This window comes from Falco biarmicus, chromosome 8, assembly GCF_023638135.1.
Source record: "Falco biarmicus isolate bFalBia1 chromosome 8, bFalBia1.pri, whole genome shotgun sequence".
Classification (NCBI taxonomy): Eukaryota; Metazoa; Chordata; class Aves; order Falconiformes; family Falconidae; genus Falco; species Falco biarmicus.
This window is the reverse complement of record NC_079295.1, coordinates 19,613,663-19,628,822: the sequence shown is the minus strand read 5'-3', so window position 1 is coordinate 19,628,822 and position 15,160 is coordinate 19,613,663. Positions and strand designations below refer to the sequence as shown.

The 15,160-nt window shown below is 51.7% G+C and overlaps 3 protein-coding genes across 3 annotated transcripts; all 3 read left to right on the top strand.

Annotated features, from left to right (window-relative positions):
• The first annotated feature begins 258 nt into the window (after positions 1 to 258).
• On the top strand, positions 259 to 3,107 carry HOXD10 (homeobox D10). Its single transcript, XM_056349872.1, has 2 exons — positions 259 to 1,054; positions 2,443 to 3,107. The coding sequence occupies exons 1-2, from the start codon at positions 313 to 315 to the stop codon at positions 2,718 to 2,720; spliced, it is 1,020 nt and encodes a 339-aa protein (XP_056205847.1). The 5' UTR covers positions 259 to 312; the 3' UTR covers positions 2,721 to 3,107.
• Positions 3,108 to 6,576: 3,469 nt separating this feature from the next.
• HOXD9 (homeobox D9) lies at positions 6,577 to 8,167 on the top strand. Its single transcript, XM_056349822.1, has 2 exons — positions 6,577 to 7,397; positions 7,839 to 8,167. Exons 1-2 carry the CDS (start codon positions 6,740 to 6,742, stop codon positions 8,078 to 8,080), a joined length of 900 nt encoding a protein of 299 aa, XP_056205797.1. The 5' UTR covers positions 6,577 to 6,739; the 3' UTR covers positions 8,081 to 8,167.
• A 4,539-nt stretch (positions 8,168 to 12,706) lies between these two features.
• HOXD8 (homeobox D8) lies at positions 12,707 to 14,944 on the top strand. Its single transcript, XM_056349352.1, has 2 exons — positions 12,707 to 13,554; positions 14,152 to 14,944. Exons 1-2 carry the CDS (start codon positions 13,020 to 13,022, stop codon positions 14,445 to 14,447), a joined length of 831 nt encoding a protein of 276 aa, XP_056205327.1. The 5' UTR covers positions 12,707 to 13,019; the 3' UTR covers positions 14,448 to 14,944.
• Positions 14,945 to 15,160: the final 216 nt, after the last annotated feature.

The window sequence follows — 15,160 nt, the reverse complement described above, 5'->3', positions numbered from 1 at the left end:
GGGGGCGCGGGGCGGCGCGGCGGGGCCCGGGCCCGGGCCGGCTGCCGCAGCGCGGGCGGCGGGCGCGGCGGGGCGGTGCGGTGCGGTGCCGGCGCGGCGGCCTAGGGGTCGCTGTTGACCGCGGCGGGGCGCGGCGGGGCGGCGCGGCGGGGCGCGTCAGCGGCGGGGCGGCGGGGCGCGGGGCGGCGGGCGCTGCCATTGGCCCGGCTGTCATGTGGTCGCGCGGAGGCATCCGCAATTACACGGGAATGTTTTCCTAGAGATGTCAGCCTACAAAGGACACAATCTCTCTTCCTCAAATTCCGCCCCAAAATGTCCTTTCCCAACAGCTCTCCTGCCGCTAATACTTTTTTAGTAGATTCTCTCATCAGTGCGTGCAGGAGTGACAGTTTCTACTCCAACAGCGCCAGCATGTATATGCCACCTAGCACAGACATTGGGACGTATGGGATGCAAACCTGTGGACTCCTTCCGTCTCTGGCTAAAAGAGAAGTTAATCACCAAAATATGGGTATGAATGTACATCCTTATATACCTCAAGTAGACACTTGGACAGACCCGAACAGATCTTGTCGAATAGAGCAACCTGTTACACAGCAGGTCCCCACTTGTTCCTTCACTACAAATATTAAAGAAGAAAGCAATTGCTGCATGTATTCCGATAAGAGATCCAAACTCATTTCTGCAGACGTCCCTTCCTACCAGAGGCTGGTGTCTGAATCATGCCCCATTGAGAACCCCGAGGTTCCCGTCCCAGGATATTTTAGACTGAGCCAGACCTACGCCACTGGGAAAACCCAAGAGTACAATAATAGCCCTGAAACGAGTTCAACTGTAATGTTACAGTTAAACCCTCGCGGCAGCTCCAAACCGCAGATATCTGCTCAACTTCAGCTGGAAAAGAAAATGAATGAAAACCCGAACAACCAAGACAGCACCGCTAAAGTCTCTCAAGTGGAAAGTCCCGAGCCCAAGTCCACGTTGCAAGACGAGCGGAGCTGCCTGCCCGAAGGCTCCGTGTCCAGCCCAGAAGTCCAGGAGAAGGAGAGTAAAGGTCTGTATTACCGAGTTTAAGCCGTGCCGTGGTGTAACTCCAACACGCCAGCACCATAAAGCACGCTCGAATATACTAACGAGCATCACAGCCATCACATTTAATGCTAAGGAGTATCGGGCTGCAGGTGCTGTGTCTCTGAAGATTTTGGCAGGCAAAAATGCTACACAAAAGGGTCCAAAGATTTTCTGTAGAGATCTGCCTCTGTCGTGCATGCAGACCGCCTCTGTGATGCGGGGAATATAGCCGTGTGCTCCTTAATGCGCTGCAGCAGCCAAAAGCAGCCCCATACCTCTAAAAAAGCAGGTCTGGAGGTTGTAAAATACGACCAGCTCAACTTTTCTCTCGTAATATTTCGCTGATTTTTTTTTTTTTCACTGAGCCTTACTGTGGTTTGAATTCATTTAAAGTTAATTACAAATCCTATTAAAATAGGTGAGGAATAGGTGCTACCAGGCTGGGTAAAGTTGGAAACAAATGCACAATGAAAGCAGCAGCCCGCTATCTGCCTGGTCCAAAGGTGGAATATTTCAGTGTGGTGCTTTAGATAACCTTGGATTGGTCTCCAAAAGTGCAACAGTATTTTGAAATGCGTTTGAAAGCTAAAGGTGGTGGTAATCTGATTTTATTTTCCCTTTAAAAGTGCACAAGAGCCTTCCTTTCGAACGGCGTGTGTCGAAGAATCCCAAAACGGGAAATTTTCTTCTATCAAAATGTACTTTGCAACCTCTAGGTCGATTTTTACCCTACGTGTGCATGGAGATTCTTTTTATGTGAATTATATTTAACAGCCCAGGTCTAGGATGATGAGGAGCAGATTTCTTTCTGGTGGGGAAAAAAAAATCTAAAAGGAAAATGGAAAAAAAAAACCGAGGCAGAGGGTGTTAATTTCGTGTATGTCTTTTCGGTTGGGAAAACGTCTATGTCTGCTTCTAGGTGTGCTTGTGTAATTCAGCTGTTGGCTGGGGGGATGCTGCTTCAAAATACAGTGCGCGAGGGTATTTTGTAATTTGGATATTTTCGTAGCAAGTGTCGTGGGAGCCCGAGGCGGCCATGGTGAGGCTAGACCCGTTAAAATGTGGCCATGAGGCTGGTGGCAGGTTAAATATTGTTGAAATGCTAAACGACAGCTGAAAACTTGAGATTCCCTTTTGGAAGGGGCACGAGTGCGGGGCGGCTGCAAGGCAGGGTGCCGTGTGGTGGGGACGGGCGAGCTCAGCCTGGCAGCAGGTCCCCTCTCTGTGCCCACACCTCACCCGAGCTGTGTTTAATGCCCACATCCACCATATCTGCCAGACACTGCAGAGGAGGGGTCATGGCCAAGGGTACACTCTAACAGCCTGAGGTATTTTTGATTTTTTTTTCTTTTTCTTCTTTGATTTTGATAGAGGAAATCAAGTCTGATACTCCAACAAGCAATTGGCTAACTGCAAAGAGTGGCAGAAAGAAGAGGTGTCCTTATACTAAACACCAAACACTGGAATTAGAGAAAGAGTTCTTATTCAATATGTATCTCACTCGAGAGCGCCGTCTAGAGATCAGTAAGAGCGTAAACCTCACTGACAGGCAGGTCAAGATTTGGTTTCAAAACCGCAGAATGAAGCTCAAGAAGATGAGCAGGGAGAACCGAATCCGGGAACTGACCGCTAATCTGACCTTCTCTTAAACCCTAACCCCGGGGGGGGCACCAGTGAGAAATGGGCACAGCACCACCACTTGCTAAAGGCAGGAGAGACTCTGGCAAAACCCGGCATTTTCCAGTTTTGTTTTGGTTTTTTTTCTGATAGAATGTGACTCTTCGTCCTTCTTTTAGCGCTGCAAGTGAATATGTATTACTATGATGAGTATATATAAAACCTAGCACGTGTAATTTATTTTTGTTCTCATCGTAATGCAGGGTAACTATTATTGAATATTATCATTTGGTCTTAACTTATTGGAACTGTCGAACATCCAAGCAATGTGACTTTTTCATGTTTTTACTAACAAAATGGTATTTATGTGGGGCTGTTACACGGGCCATAACGTTTTGAGTACATTCAATACTTTAAGAAAAATGGGGGGGGGGGGACGGGACGGACTTTGGGGGCGGGGGGAAAGAGAAGCACATTATAATGTAACTATCCTCGCAAATGAACTTAGAGATTGTCCTTCGTAAAATGGAATATTTCCTTCTTCTCCATTGTAGACATTTCCTTGTGGTGCATATGTGGAATAGTAGTCGTTCAGCAGCAATATGTCCTTCTTGTGCATGTTCTGTTCGCATGTATAATGCAATAAACTCTGTAAACTACTGCGGTTCCTTTGGTTTTCTACAAATATTTATAGTAGGGATGCAGGTTGGTCTCCTGATCTTTCTCTATCAGCAGCTCTTTGGACTGATGTACCTCCTTTGCCATTTTCTGGTCTTTGTGTGTGTCTGCCTGGTTTGCTTTCCTTCTTTTCCCCTCTTTTTCTTTTTTTTTTTTCCCCCTTCCCTTTCCTTTTTTTTAGGGGTGGGGTGGAGACTGCGGCGGGAAATGATGTAAACCTAATTCATCTATAATTGTGCCTGTAAACAAATGATTAATTGATAAAATGTTGTGTGATGTTCGCAGTCTGACAAACTGAATGAAAAAAAAAAAGAGAGAGAGAAAGGAAAAAAAAAAAAAAAACGTAGTAAAATATTATGACCTAAACTGGACATCCTCAACCAATCAACTCGTAAATGGTAAGTGATAAAAAATCTTTCTACTACAAGCTGTCAGCAATATGTGTGTAATTTTGTTTGACGTTCATACGTTGATTCAAAAAATATCAGTCACTGCATGCTTACAATGTGTAGACTTTGATTTCGTGCCTTTACTCGCTTAAAAAACAAAACATCATTCCAAATGCAAAGCCGGGTATAAGTTAATGTTAAGTAGTTCGGTTCTTGGTCAGCTCAAGAGCTTTCAGAAGATGGTGGATGGGAAAATGTTGCCTCAAACAGCTGGCAAGGTTGGCTTTTTTGAGCAGAAACGCTCCCAAGCGTGCTTACAAAAGTACACCAGCCTCCTCAGACCTACTTTTGTCACCCTGCACCGTTTCTGTTTGCTCAGAAATCGTTTTATTTCGCGCAATTCCATTTTAGTAGCACACATCCAGATAATGACGTTCACGACTCTTAACCCTTTCTGTACATAGCTGAAAAATGTTGTTAGCAGGGCTCTGTACTGGAGGTTGGGGAAGGGCGTGTGTTTGTGAGAGTGGGTGAGTGCCTGTGTGAGCAGAAATACTAAGCAGAACAGCAAATGGCTTGCAAATGAACATGACTCCAAATTGAAGTGCAAATACTTGGGCATACTTTCACCTTCAAACAGTACTGGAAAAATAGCGTGGCTACTGTTTGCGCTGGGAAACCAGCTTCATCACAATCAACGCCCATTCGTCCCCTAAGCATTTTCTAAATCAAGAAATTAAACGCAAGATAGTGCCAGTGTTGTCTGACTTGGTGACACTGATACTGCTCATATGCAGCTGGTGGCGTTGTATTTTGCTCTCTTGTCGCTGATATTTAATTTAAGCCAATACTTTCTCATGTGCACGTTTACTCGTAGGACAGAGGTGTATTTTCCTCAAACCAAAGCATCATCGTTTTGAAGCTGCAGGAGCCGCAAGCACGTAGGTATTTTGTGCTCGCTCTCCTTTCGAAAACAAACAACAAAACTGTGCTCGGAAAAAACCCCACCTCTTTAAATATCGCAATCATTTGAACCGTCTTTTATTTTCCTTTAAAGACACTCGCTACATCACCAAAGAAGTTTCAGCAGTGGGAAGTAATTAGCTGGCTCTATACCAAGTGTTTAACTTATATAAAAAAGGAGGCTCACTCTCATCTGCCTGCTTTATCAATTTATATCTGTGTGAAGCGAGGGGCAATTTTTCGCCATACCACAAACCCTACTTCTAAAGAAAAATATAACAGAAGTATGAAAACGCGAAGGAAAATGTTAGTGTGAGATGACAAAAAGAATGTTTGGGGAAAAAAAAAAAGACAAAGAAAAAAAGGGAGAATTAAAAAGGAAGAAAACAACCTAAGAGAGTAATAAATCATTAAATAAACAGGAATTTCAGTCCCTTCCTCATAACGGCCCGCGAGTAGGAAGTGTTTTCTCAGTGCTGCAGTTCGTGCCCTCGGCGGGCTGTGCTGCGGGTCTCCACTAACTGTGTGCGTCTCCTCCAGATCCCGACACAGCCACCGTCCCTCGCTCGGGAGAGCAGGCGTGGGCAGAAGACCATGGGTAATCTAGTTTTCAATGCTAACCGGGCACCGTTTCGCTCGGGGAAGGGTAACTGGGCCGGGAGGGAGGGCAGGGAAGGGAAGGGAGGGAAAGGAAAGGAAAGCGGGCAAAAATCTCACGTAGGCATTGAACGTGGCCAGCGCGGCCCGGCCCGGCTCCCCTTAGCTAGGGGCGGAGGAGGCAGCTCTGCCGGGGAGCGGGGGCAGCGGCAGCCCCGCGCCCCTCCGGGGGCCGGAGCCCGCCTGCCTGCCCGCCTGCCCGCCCGCCTGCCTGCCCTTCTGCCTGTGCGGCCCCCGCCCCGCGGCCGCGCGGCCTCCTCTGGGCAGCGTTTGCCCGCGTCCCCTCCCGGGCCGCGCTGGGCACCAAGAGGGGGGCTGTGCTGGAGCTGTGTAGCCCCCAAGTTTCGCAGATACAGGAGCATGTGTTCAGCCACACGCCAGTTGTGCTCGGAGACACAGGCTTTGCTGTTTCCATCCGTCCATTTTATTAGGGACACATTAATCTATAATCAAATACACCTCATAAAATTTTTATTGAAAGGCATAAAATCATTACAGAGGTCTTCCACCTGTTTTAAAACAACACAATGGGCATCTCTTTTAAAAAGTGTATCCTTTCCATGGAAACTTTCTGTCTGGGGGTGGGGGGAGCGGATAATAATACCCGCACATGCTCTGAAATATGGAAGTACCGCAATGTGCTTTTACTGTAACATTTTCCTGTTTTATGAGAAGTCGTTACAGTCCCAGCTTGCGATGGTTTGTTTTTACAGGCAAGAATCCCCCTTTCCCAGCGGGTTTCCTCAGCAGCTTGGAGTGTGATTAGCAAGCCAAGGCTGTTGGATTTATTTAAACACCCTGCCTCTCATTGATTAAGAAATGAATGGCAGAAATCACTCAAAGGAGGTGAAGAAATAGTCCGCGCCCGCCGCGGCCGTGGGCTGCCAGCGCGGCCACGCCCGCCGCGTCCCGGGCAGGCATGGCAGGCAGGGCAGGCAGGGCAGGCAGGCGGGCAGGCGGGCAGGGAGAGCGGGCAGCGAAGGCGGGCAGGGCAGGCGCGCAGGCAGGGCAGGCAGGCGGGCAGGGCAGGGCGGGCGGGCAAGCGGGCAGGCAGGGCAGGCGGGCAAGCGGGCAGGCAGGGCAGGCAGGGCAGGCAGGCGGGCTGGCGGCCCCTGCGCGGTCCGGGCGCGCAGCCGGCGCGGCGCGCTGTGCGGGGCCGTTGTTGATGATGATTTTTTTTTTTTAATCACAGCAGCCCCAGTTTAGCGGATTGATTTACTCGCAGTATTGGTAAATATGATCACGTGGGCTCCGCAACCAATGGTTGAGGGTTGCAGTCTGCAAAATACTACGATTGTTCTCCGGGAGGGTATCATATACAGTTAACAGTGTAACCTTTTATATGACTAAGAGGGGAGCCTAAAATGTCGTCTAGTGGCACCATAAGTAACTATTATGTCGATTCTCTCATAGGCCATGAAAGCGAAGAAGTTTATGGGAGTAGATTCGTCCAGGGAGGTCACAGTGCGACCTCCAGGCCATCAGGTGTTGCAGAGAGTTCAGATTTTTCCTCTTGTAGCTTTGCACCAAAATCCACCGTGTTCTCCACCTCCTGGTCCGCGGTTCACCCTCAGCCGTCTGCGGCAATGACCGGGATCTACCACCCCTACATGCACCAGCCCCACTTAGGGGCAGCCGACGCCGGCCGCTACGTGCGCTCCTGGATTGAGCCCTTCCCGGGCTTCCCGGGCGGCGGCGGCGGCGGCGGCGGCGGCGGCGGCAGCGGCGGCTCCGCGTCCAGCTCCGGCTCCTCCAACGGACGCCACTACGGGATAAAGCCGGAGACGGGAGCAGCCGCCTCCTCGTCTTCCTCCTCCTCCTCCTCCTCCTCCAAAAGGACTGAGTGCTCCTCGTCCCGGGAGTCCCAGGGGATCGGTGTGCCCGAGTACACGTGCAGCTCCTTCCTCCAGGAGCCCCGGGAGAAGGCGGCTGCCGGCAGCTCCAAGGACCCCGCCGCCTGCAGCCACAACCCCAGCCCGAGCAGCGATCTGAAGGAGGAGAAACAGCAGCAACTTGACCCAAGTAAGTTAAAAAAAAAAGGGGGGGGGGGGGGGAGAGAGGGAGAGAGGCAGAGAGAGAGGGGGAGAAAGAAAGGAAGGAAGGAAGGAAGGAAGGAAGAAAGAAAGAAAGAAAGAAGGAAAGAAAGAAAAGAAAGAAAGAAATTGCCCCTTTGATTTATTGCCGAAATCTGTAAGGCTCGAATGTGCAAAACTGATAGTTTTACTAACCTATAAAAACGTCTAGACGCCTACCCCAGCGCAAGCAGCAACAAGCACCCATAAAAGACTCCACATAACCACCTACCATCAAGACATCATTTGTACAGTAAACAGACTGGGGCATTAAGGCTTTTATGATAATTCCTCCAAAGTTGTGAAAACAGTCCATCCTTCGTTAAATTAATTTAACGACCTTTCTCTCCCCCCACCGCCTCCCGTTCCCTCTATACCTCCCTTCTTCCAGATAACCCTGCAGCAAACTGGATCCACGCTCGTTCAACGAGGAAAAAGCGTTGTCCCTACACAAAGTATCAAACTCTGGAACTGGAAAAGGAATTTCTGTTTAACATGTACCTCACCCGAGACCGCCGTTATGAAGTAGCTAGGATTTTAAATCTCACAGAGAGACAGGTCAAAATCTGGTTTCAGAACAGAAGAATGAAAATGAAAAAGATGAACAAGGAGAAAGGCAATAAAGGAGACTAACGCTGGGGTACAAAAGCAGTTGGGGAATATTGCTTTAGTTTTGAGTTTGGGGCTTTTGGGTTTTGTTTTGGGTTTGGGGTTTTGGTCTTTGGGGTTTGGGTTGTTTGATTTTTTTTTTTTTTTTTTTTTGTTGGTTTGGTTTTATTCTCCTCCTGCACCCTCAGCTCCCCCCCCCCCCCCCCCGTTTCTCCTCCTCTCGCGCCCCCCCCCACCCCGGGAACTTTAAATCAATCTGGCCTTTTTTTTTTTTTTTTTTTTTTTTTTTTAGATAGAAGTGAAACGTGGTCTATGTCAGGTATTTTGGGAAATTTTGTCTTGCTCGCCAACGTGTTTTGCAGAGTCGCTTCATCTCCCTCTCCTTCTTCCCAGACCGTTTGGTTGATGATATTGTGAGTGCACGTTAGCTTTGGGAACTCCATCCGATGTTAAATGTTTGACATGTTTCTTAAAAGTGATGTAGTCTAGATAGTTACTTTGACAAAATAAAGGTAAGGAAATTAATTATAATTACGGTAATAAAATATATATTAAATCACAGGCGCTTAAATCAATGGGGGTGCTGTGTTGTCCACGATTTACTAAGAGAAAACCTTTCCCAAAACCTCTGCTTTCTAGGTCTGCATTTCGCTCCTTTGCAATAGATGCCACAGTAAGGCCACGGGCTGTTCCCCCCCTTTAGAGCACTGTTAGGAGGTTGTCTCATCCCTGAAGCCGTTCGCAATAGGCCTAACGTCTGCCGGTCTCCCGGCTAGCTGGCGTCCCTGCCCCCGGTGACTGTTGTATTAATTAACCACCCCGTGTCTCGAACTACAGACCTGTTGTAATTGTTGTCAGTTATTACACAATAAAGTCTGCCGTGACCGAACGACAGCGCTGCGGTGAGAGGAGAAATCTGTGCGCCCCTCGCGATGCCCTCCGCGCCGCCCCCGCGCCGCCCCCGCGCAAGCCCCCGCGCAGCCGCGCGCTGCCGGGCCGGGACCGTGGGGCAGCGGCACCTCCGACAGCCACAAAGGCCGGAGAGCCACGGCCCCCCGGCCTGACAGACGTTTGCTCTTGGAGGTCAGTGGCGCGGAGGCCGGCCTCGGCCGCGCCGTGTAGGTGCGCCCGCTGCCGTGCCGCTCCCCAGCGCCTCATCCACCAGCGCTCGCTGAGACATCAGCCATCTCCCGGGACAATTTAGGGAATATTTCCGCACCGGTCCTCCAGAGCCAATGAAGCAAAATTATGCCTATTGCTTAAACATTTTTCTTTTTCTTTTGTGTGCGTGTGTGACGGGGCGCGGGGGGGGGGGGGGGGGGGGCGGGCGTTTCTAACCTCTGCGCTCTTAATCTGAAGGTTGGGAAGCTCGGGGGGGGGACACGGCTGCTGCCAAACGTTCAGCTTTGTTGACGAGAGCTCATTTAGCGACGCGTCTCATGCCTTCTGCATTTATAAACACACATGACTTTATCAAGATAATTGAGATGAAGTTCATTGTAAAAAATACTTTGTTTAAAGAGCAACCATTAAAATGAAGGACCCGTAAATATTTACGAGCAGTTCAGTTAATTCAAGATTAAGGGGAGAGCTGAGAGACCTGGTGTTTAATGCTTTTTACCTCTGAAGAAAAAAAAAAAAGGGGGGGGGGCAAAAGCATGCAGTGCCAGGAAAAGGTGTTGCATTGCTTCCCATCCATTGTCGAGAAGATACCTATAATTCTTTTAAAACAGGAAGAACCGTGGTATAATAAAACCATTGAGATGGCTAGACGTCTGGACCTAATGAGTTTACGATATGCTATGGCGCTTTTCTTTGAAACCACCTTATTTTGGTGTTTGTGTTTGTTAGAGGTGGGGGAAAGGCCAAAAAATGCAGACAAACTAGGTCTTAAAATCTTGGACTATAAATTTCAATATGTCAGCATTGGGACAAGGCAACAGTATCAAAAAAGACCCGAAGGTCACGAAACGGAGAGATTTTACAAAGTCCACTGATTTGTTGAAATTTATTTTATTGGATATTCTACTGCAATGAATCCTACAATGTTATCCTCCATATTTTCGAAAATAACCATGGAGGAGGGTGATCTATAACTAACAACATGTAAACAATATTATTGCCACACAACATTCTATTATGTTGATTCCAACAGAGGCTCTGGTAAGACATTGTCACCAAGCCCACACCATCTCCTTTTAATATTTTATCTGACGCAGACTGACAGATTTTACCTTGTATATTTTCTCTTTTTTTTCCCCCTTTGTTTACCTATTTCAAATATTGTGTGCGTTTATTTCAAAATGGCAGAAAGAAAACCAAACGTTTCGGACGACGACACGCAGTACTTCCACGGAAATTACTTTTAGTGTCAAACTGAACAATAATTTAATTCCTACCCGTTGGTTGTCTTAATATATGTTTGTACATATGCACAGTCGCGTGCACACGCACACGCATTATACCGAATAATTCACAGACATGTGTGATGAAGGGCGGGGGGGGTGGGGGTGAACAAAGATTCTTCTTTACTTTCGTTTACATAAATCAAACCATAAATACATAAATGCACGGGCAAACAAAATAACATGTTCAAGACAAAAACGTGTAACTCTGGAACTACCACACATGGAGAATTCGTGGTGTAGTATGTGGGGAAACATGATCGAAAACGCGATAGCAGCGGTCTTCAAAGCTCAGGCGTCTTTCCTGGCTGCCATGTGTAAACGAGGCGCATTCTTTGTATGTAGTTAATTAAAGCACTGGCAAAAAAATAAAAGAGGGTCACCGAAATGTGCTAAGAAAATGGCACTGTAAACTCCGATAGACACACAGACACAAAAAAAAAAAAAAAAAAAAAAGAGAGAAGAAAACCAACCCAAAAGCAGCTAGCAAAGGAAGAGCCGCTCGTCCCCGCGCGCCCCGCTGAGGAGTGCAGAGCCGCGTCGGTGTCCCGCAGCAGCCGTTTGGGTTTTTGGCGAAATCACCGGCCGGAGATGGGGCCGGGAGAGCCGCGGGTAGCGCGGGCAGCGCAGGCAGCGCAGGGAGCGCGGGGCGGGAGGGCGCTGTCTGCCGCCGCCGCCGCGTGCCGCCAGAGGGCGTTCGCGCTCCACTGTAGCGCCACCGCCGCGCCCCGCTCTCCGCGCAGCGCTCCGCGCACCGCGCATCGCTATCCGCGCCCCCGGCCGGGAGGAACCGCGGTTTCGCTTATGGGTCCGCATCCCCACGCGTGTGGCAGTGCTGTCCCGTGGGACTGGCTCCCAGGGTGGACAAGTGTGAGGAGGGGCGGGGGGCTCGGGCGCAGATGCTTAGAGCAGCCGCTGCCCCTCCGCGCCCGTCTGGAGGGTGAGACGGTGTTTCTCTGCTGCTCCCCGCCTCCGTCTCCCCCCCTTCCTCCCCGCCTGGCCTGGTCTCCTGCCTTCCCGCTGCTCTCCTGCGATGGGCTTTTGCTGCTGTCTGTCCTTGTGACACCAAAAATCCCTGTGCCCCCCCTGCCTGTCCCCGGGCTGCACGGGGGTCTCTGAGCCTCCGCCGCCTTCCCAAAGGCGTGTGGCCGGGGCCGCGGGACCCTGCCCGGGCCGGGGTGTCGCTGCAGGCCCAGGGCCCGGACGGGCACTCATATGCGGGGCAGGCGGGCCGGTCACCTGGACAAAGTGAGTTAACTGGCACGGGGGCGGTGGTGGTGGGAGTGGGGTGTGATGGGGAAGGAGCCTGCGATGCTTTTTATGTAAGCACAAGTATTTTTTGTCAATTCACAACCAAACGGTCACACGTGGCTCTGGCGGGGCCCATATTATATTTCACCTACATTTTTCGTTTTTCTTCAGAATAGGGCCGGCTCGAGCTCCTGGGGGTGTCTGTCCAAAAAGCTGGTTCCCACTGCAGGACGAGGCGCGGAAGACAGGACCGGAGACGGCGCCTCTCGGAGCGCGGGGGGCCACCAGGGTCCGCGCAGGCGGCCCGGCCGCGCTCCCCCGCGGGGGCGGCCGGCCCGAGGAGCCGGGGCAGCGCCGAGCCCTCCGGCCAGCGCCTTCCTTCCTTCCTCCCGGAGAACAGGGCTCGCTTATTTCGGACCGCGTCCCCGAGCGGTGCTAACCGCTCACCCACACATATTTCCCCCCCGCCCCCCGCCTCGGTAATGACGTCCACCAAGGGTGAAATGATGGAAAGTATATTCATAGGCATGATTTCCATTAAGTATCAATTAACCTGGAGCCTCAGCCATGCGTGCACGGCGTCAAGGGTAAATGTGCATCTCATTTCCCAGCGCTCTGCTCGCCTGCAAGGAAATGACCCGGAGGGCCCGCCGGCACCGGGGCCCGGCCGCTCCACCCTGCCGCCCTGCAGACCCCCCAGCTGCCCTCGCCGACGCCCCGGGCTCCCTGCGCCGGGCACCGGCTCCCTCGGCGGCCCTCTGCTTTTCCCGGCCGGCGGCGCAGGCCGCGCTGCAGTGCTTAGCGGCGGCCCTGAGCCCCGGGAAGCGCGCCCGCGGTTATCGCGCGGGATCTGCGCGGCCGCCTCGCCCTGCGCGGCGGGGGCTTCGGCGGCTCCTGGCGAGCGCGCACCGGCGGGGGGGAGCGGGGGCGCCGCGGCTGGGGTGGATCCGGGTAGGGCTGGGCCGGGTTTTTTTCTTGCCTGAGGAGCGGCACATGTAAACTGAAGCCAAAAGTCCCCCCTGAGCTCATGAGCGTGTGTGTGTGTGTGTGTGTGTGTGCGCGTGTGCGTGCGCGGGCTGCTGTGTGCCTAATAGGAAATAGTAAAAGCAGTGAGGCAGGTCATTTTGGGAGCGATTATAATCCAGTCCTGGTCACCACATACACGGAGAGCAGGAGCGGGGAGCGCACGGGCCAGCGGCGGCGGCGGCGGCATGAGCGCGGCGTAGAGGCACCGGCGGCGGCGGCGGCGGCGGGAGCAGCGCCCCGTGCCCGCGCCCGCGCCCCCGCCCGCCGCTGCCCCCTCCCCGATGAGCTCCTACTTTGTCAACCCGCTGTACTCCAAGTACAAGGCGGCGGCGGCGGCGGCGGCGGGGGAGCCCATCAATCCCCCGTACTACGACTGTCACTTCGCGCCCGAGGTGAGCGGCCGCCACGCCGCCGCCGCCGCCGCCGCTGCCGCCGCCCTGCTCTACGGGAACGGCGCGGCCACCGGCGGCTTCCCGCACTCCGCGCCCGCCGGGGCGGGGGGCGGCGGCGGCGCGGCCGCGGACTTTTACCACCCGGCCGGGGGGAGCCCCACGGCCGCCTACCAGCCGCCTCCTCCTCCCCCCGCCGCGCCTCCGCCTCCTGCCCCCTGCAGCGGGGTTACCTGTCACGGGGAGCCCGCTAAATTTTACGGATACGATAACTTACAGAGACAGCAGATTTTTACGACACAGCAAGAGGCCGAGCTGGTACAATATCCTGACTGTAAATCGTCCAGTGCTAATATTGGCGAGGAACCAGACCACTTAAATCAGAGCTCGTCTCCTGCTCAAATGTTTCCCTGGATGAGACCACAAGGTTGGACGCAGTCAAAAATTTGCTTCCATCTCACGTCTGAGTTTGAAACTTTCTTTTCCTCCTCCCGCTTCTTTCTCGCTGCCTCTCGCTCCCTGCCTCTGCCTCCCTCGCTCCCTGCCTCTCTCCCCGCGATTCCTATCACCGCGGTGGCTTGCGATAATAAAGCGATACAGTAAGCAAACAGAAACCTCTGCAGAGGGCGGCTGCCACCCCAAGGGTAGCCTTAGAGTCGCCTCTGGGACACATAGGCGCAGATGACACGCTTGCCCGGCTCCCGCCGCCACTGCCTGAGCGGGAAGGGTGCGGGGCCGGGGGGGGGGGGGCGCTTAGCAGATGATCCAGCGACCCCGTAAACTCGGTCCCGCAAACCCCGATGAAGGGGGAGAGCGAGCTGAGGCTCTTCGTGCATCTGCTGTCGCTGTTTTTCCCGCACTCATGTGTAAAGCTTTAGACTCCTCCGTGCCCTCCACTTCCCCTGAGTTTCTGCGGGGCTTCTCTCGAGGGATTCCAGGGGGACCCGAGCCCTCGCTCCCTGCCTGCGCTTTGTTTTGAACGAGCACACCAACCTCCAAACCCCTGTGTTTTTCTTTTAAACAGCAGCGCCGGGTAGGAGGAGAGGAAGACAAACATACAGCCGATTCCAGACCCTAGAGCTGGAAAAGGAGTTCCTCTTTAACCCCTATCTGACCAGGAAGAGGAGGATCGAGGTGTCCCACGCACTAGGACTCACCGAGAGGCAGGTAAAGATCTGGTTTCAGAACAGGAGGATGAAATGGAAAAAAGAGAACAACAAGGACAAATTCCCCGCTTCCAGACAGGAGGGAAAGGAAGGGGATGCCAAAAAGGAAGCACATGATCTGGAAGAAGACAGAGCCGAAGGCCAGACGAATTAAATTTTGCCCTAAAAGCCTCTGTGAAAGGCTGTCAAAAATAACCAGCGCCACAGCCCGACATCTCGGCCTGTCTCCCCCCGTGTACGTGGTTCTGCCGTGGGACGAGTGACCCCGTGTTCCTCCGCTTGACATTTCTCTGCTTCGGGTGCTTCAGTTGTTTGTGGTTTTGTTTTGTTTTGGTTTGTTTATAACTGTACCCGGAACAATCTCTAGATTTAACAGTTCATTTTCTTCTTTTGCAAATTTGATACGGAGTTTGTAGCAATACATTTCTAATGATATATATAATTATATTTTTTTGCAATCTTAAATGACGGTGATTGCGGGAAACGACATAAATTTCCTAATAATAAATATCAATAAGCAACACATTTAACAACGCTTTATTAATCAAGACAAGTGCACTTGTACTATTTTAATTCTTGTTCTTATATTGAATAAATTAAATAAATCTAATAAATTTGAAGAAAAGATCTTAGAAATATATTTAACCTTCTGCTATGATATTTGATTAAAATAAACCAAATTTATTCAAATATAAAATGTATCGGCAACCTGTTATCCTTTTTGCAATCCGCTTTTCCAGTAACCTTCAGAGCCTCTCCGCATCTGGAACAACTCTCCCCTGCGCCTTTACCCCGTCCTTCCTCCCAGGCTGGGTGCTTCCGTGGGGTCTGGGAACGGCACATCGGATACAAAGTCCGGGTTTCGCT

Excerpts from the sequence above, each read along its gene's own strand:
- HOXD9 (XM_056349822.1), top strand. The coding sequence starts at position 6,740 with ATGTCGTCTAGTGGCACCATAAGTAACTATTATGTCGATTCTCTCATA. Across the intron at positions 7,398-7,838 it reads ACAGCAGCAACTTGACCCAA|ATAACCCTGCAGCAAACTGG; the intron begins GTAAGTTAAAAA and ends CCCTTCTTCCAG.
- HOXD10 (XM_056349872.1), top strand. The coding sequence starts at position 313 with ATGTCCTTTCCCAACAGCTCTCCTGCCGCTAATACTTTTTTAGTAGAT. Across the intron at positions 1,055-2,442 it reads CCAGGAGAAGGAGAGTAAAG|AGGAAATCAAGTCTGATACT; the intron begins GTCTGTATTACC and ends TGATTTTGATAG.
- HOXD8 (XM_056349352.1), top strand. The coding sequence starts at position 13,020 with ATGAGCTCCTACTTTGTCAACCCGCTGTACTCCAAGTACAAGGCGGCG. Across the intron at positions 13,555-14,151 it reads TCCCTGGATGAGACCACAAG|CAGCGCCGGGTAGGAGGAGA; the intron begins GTTGGACGCAGT and ends TCTTTTAAACAG.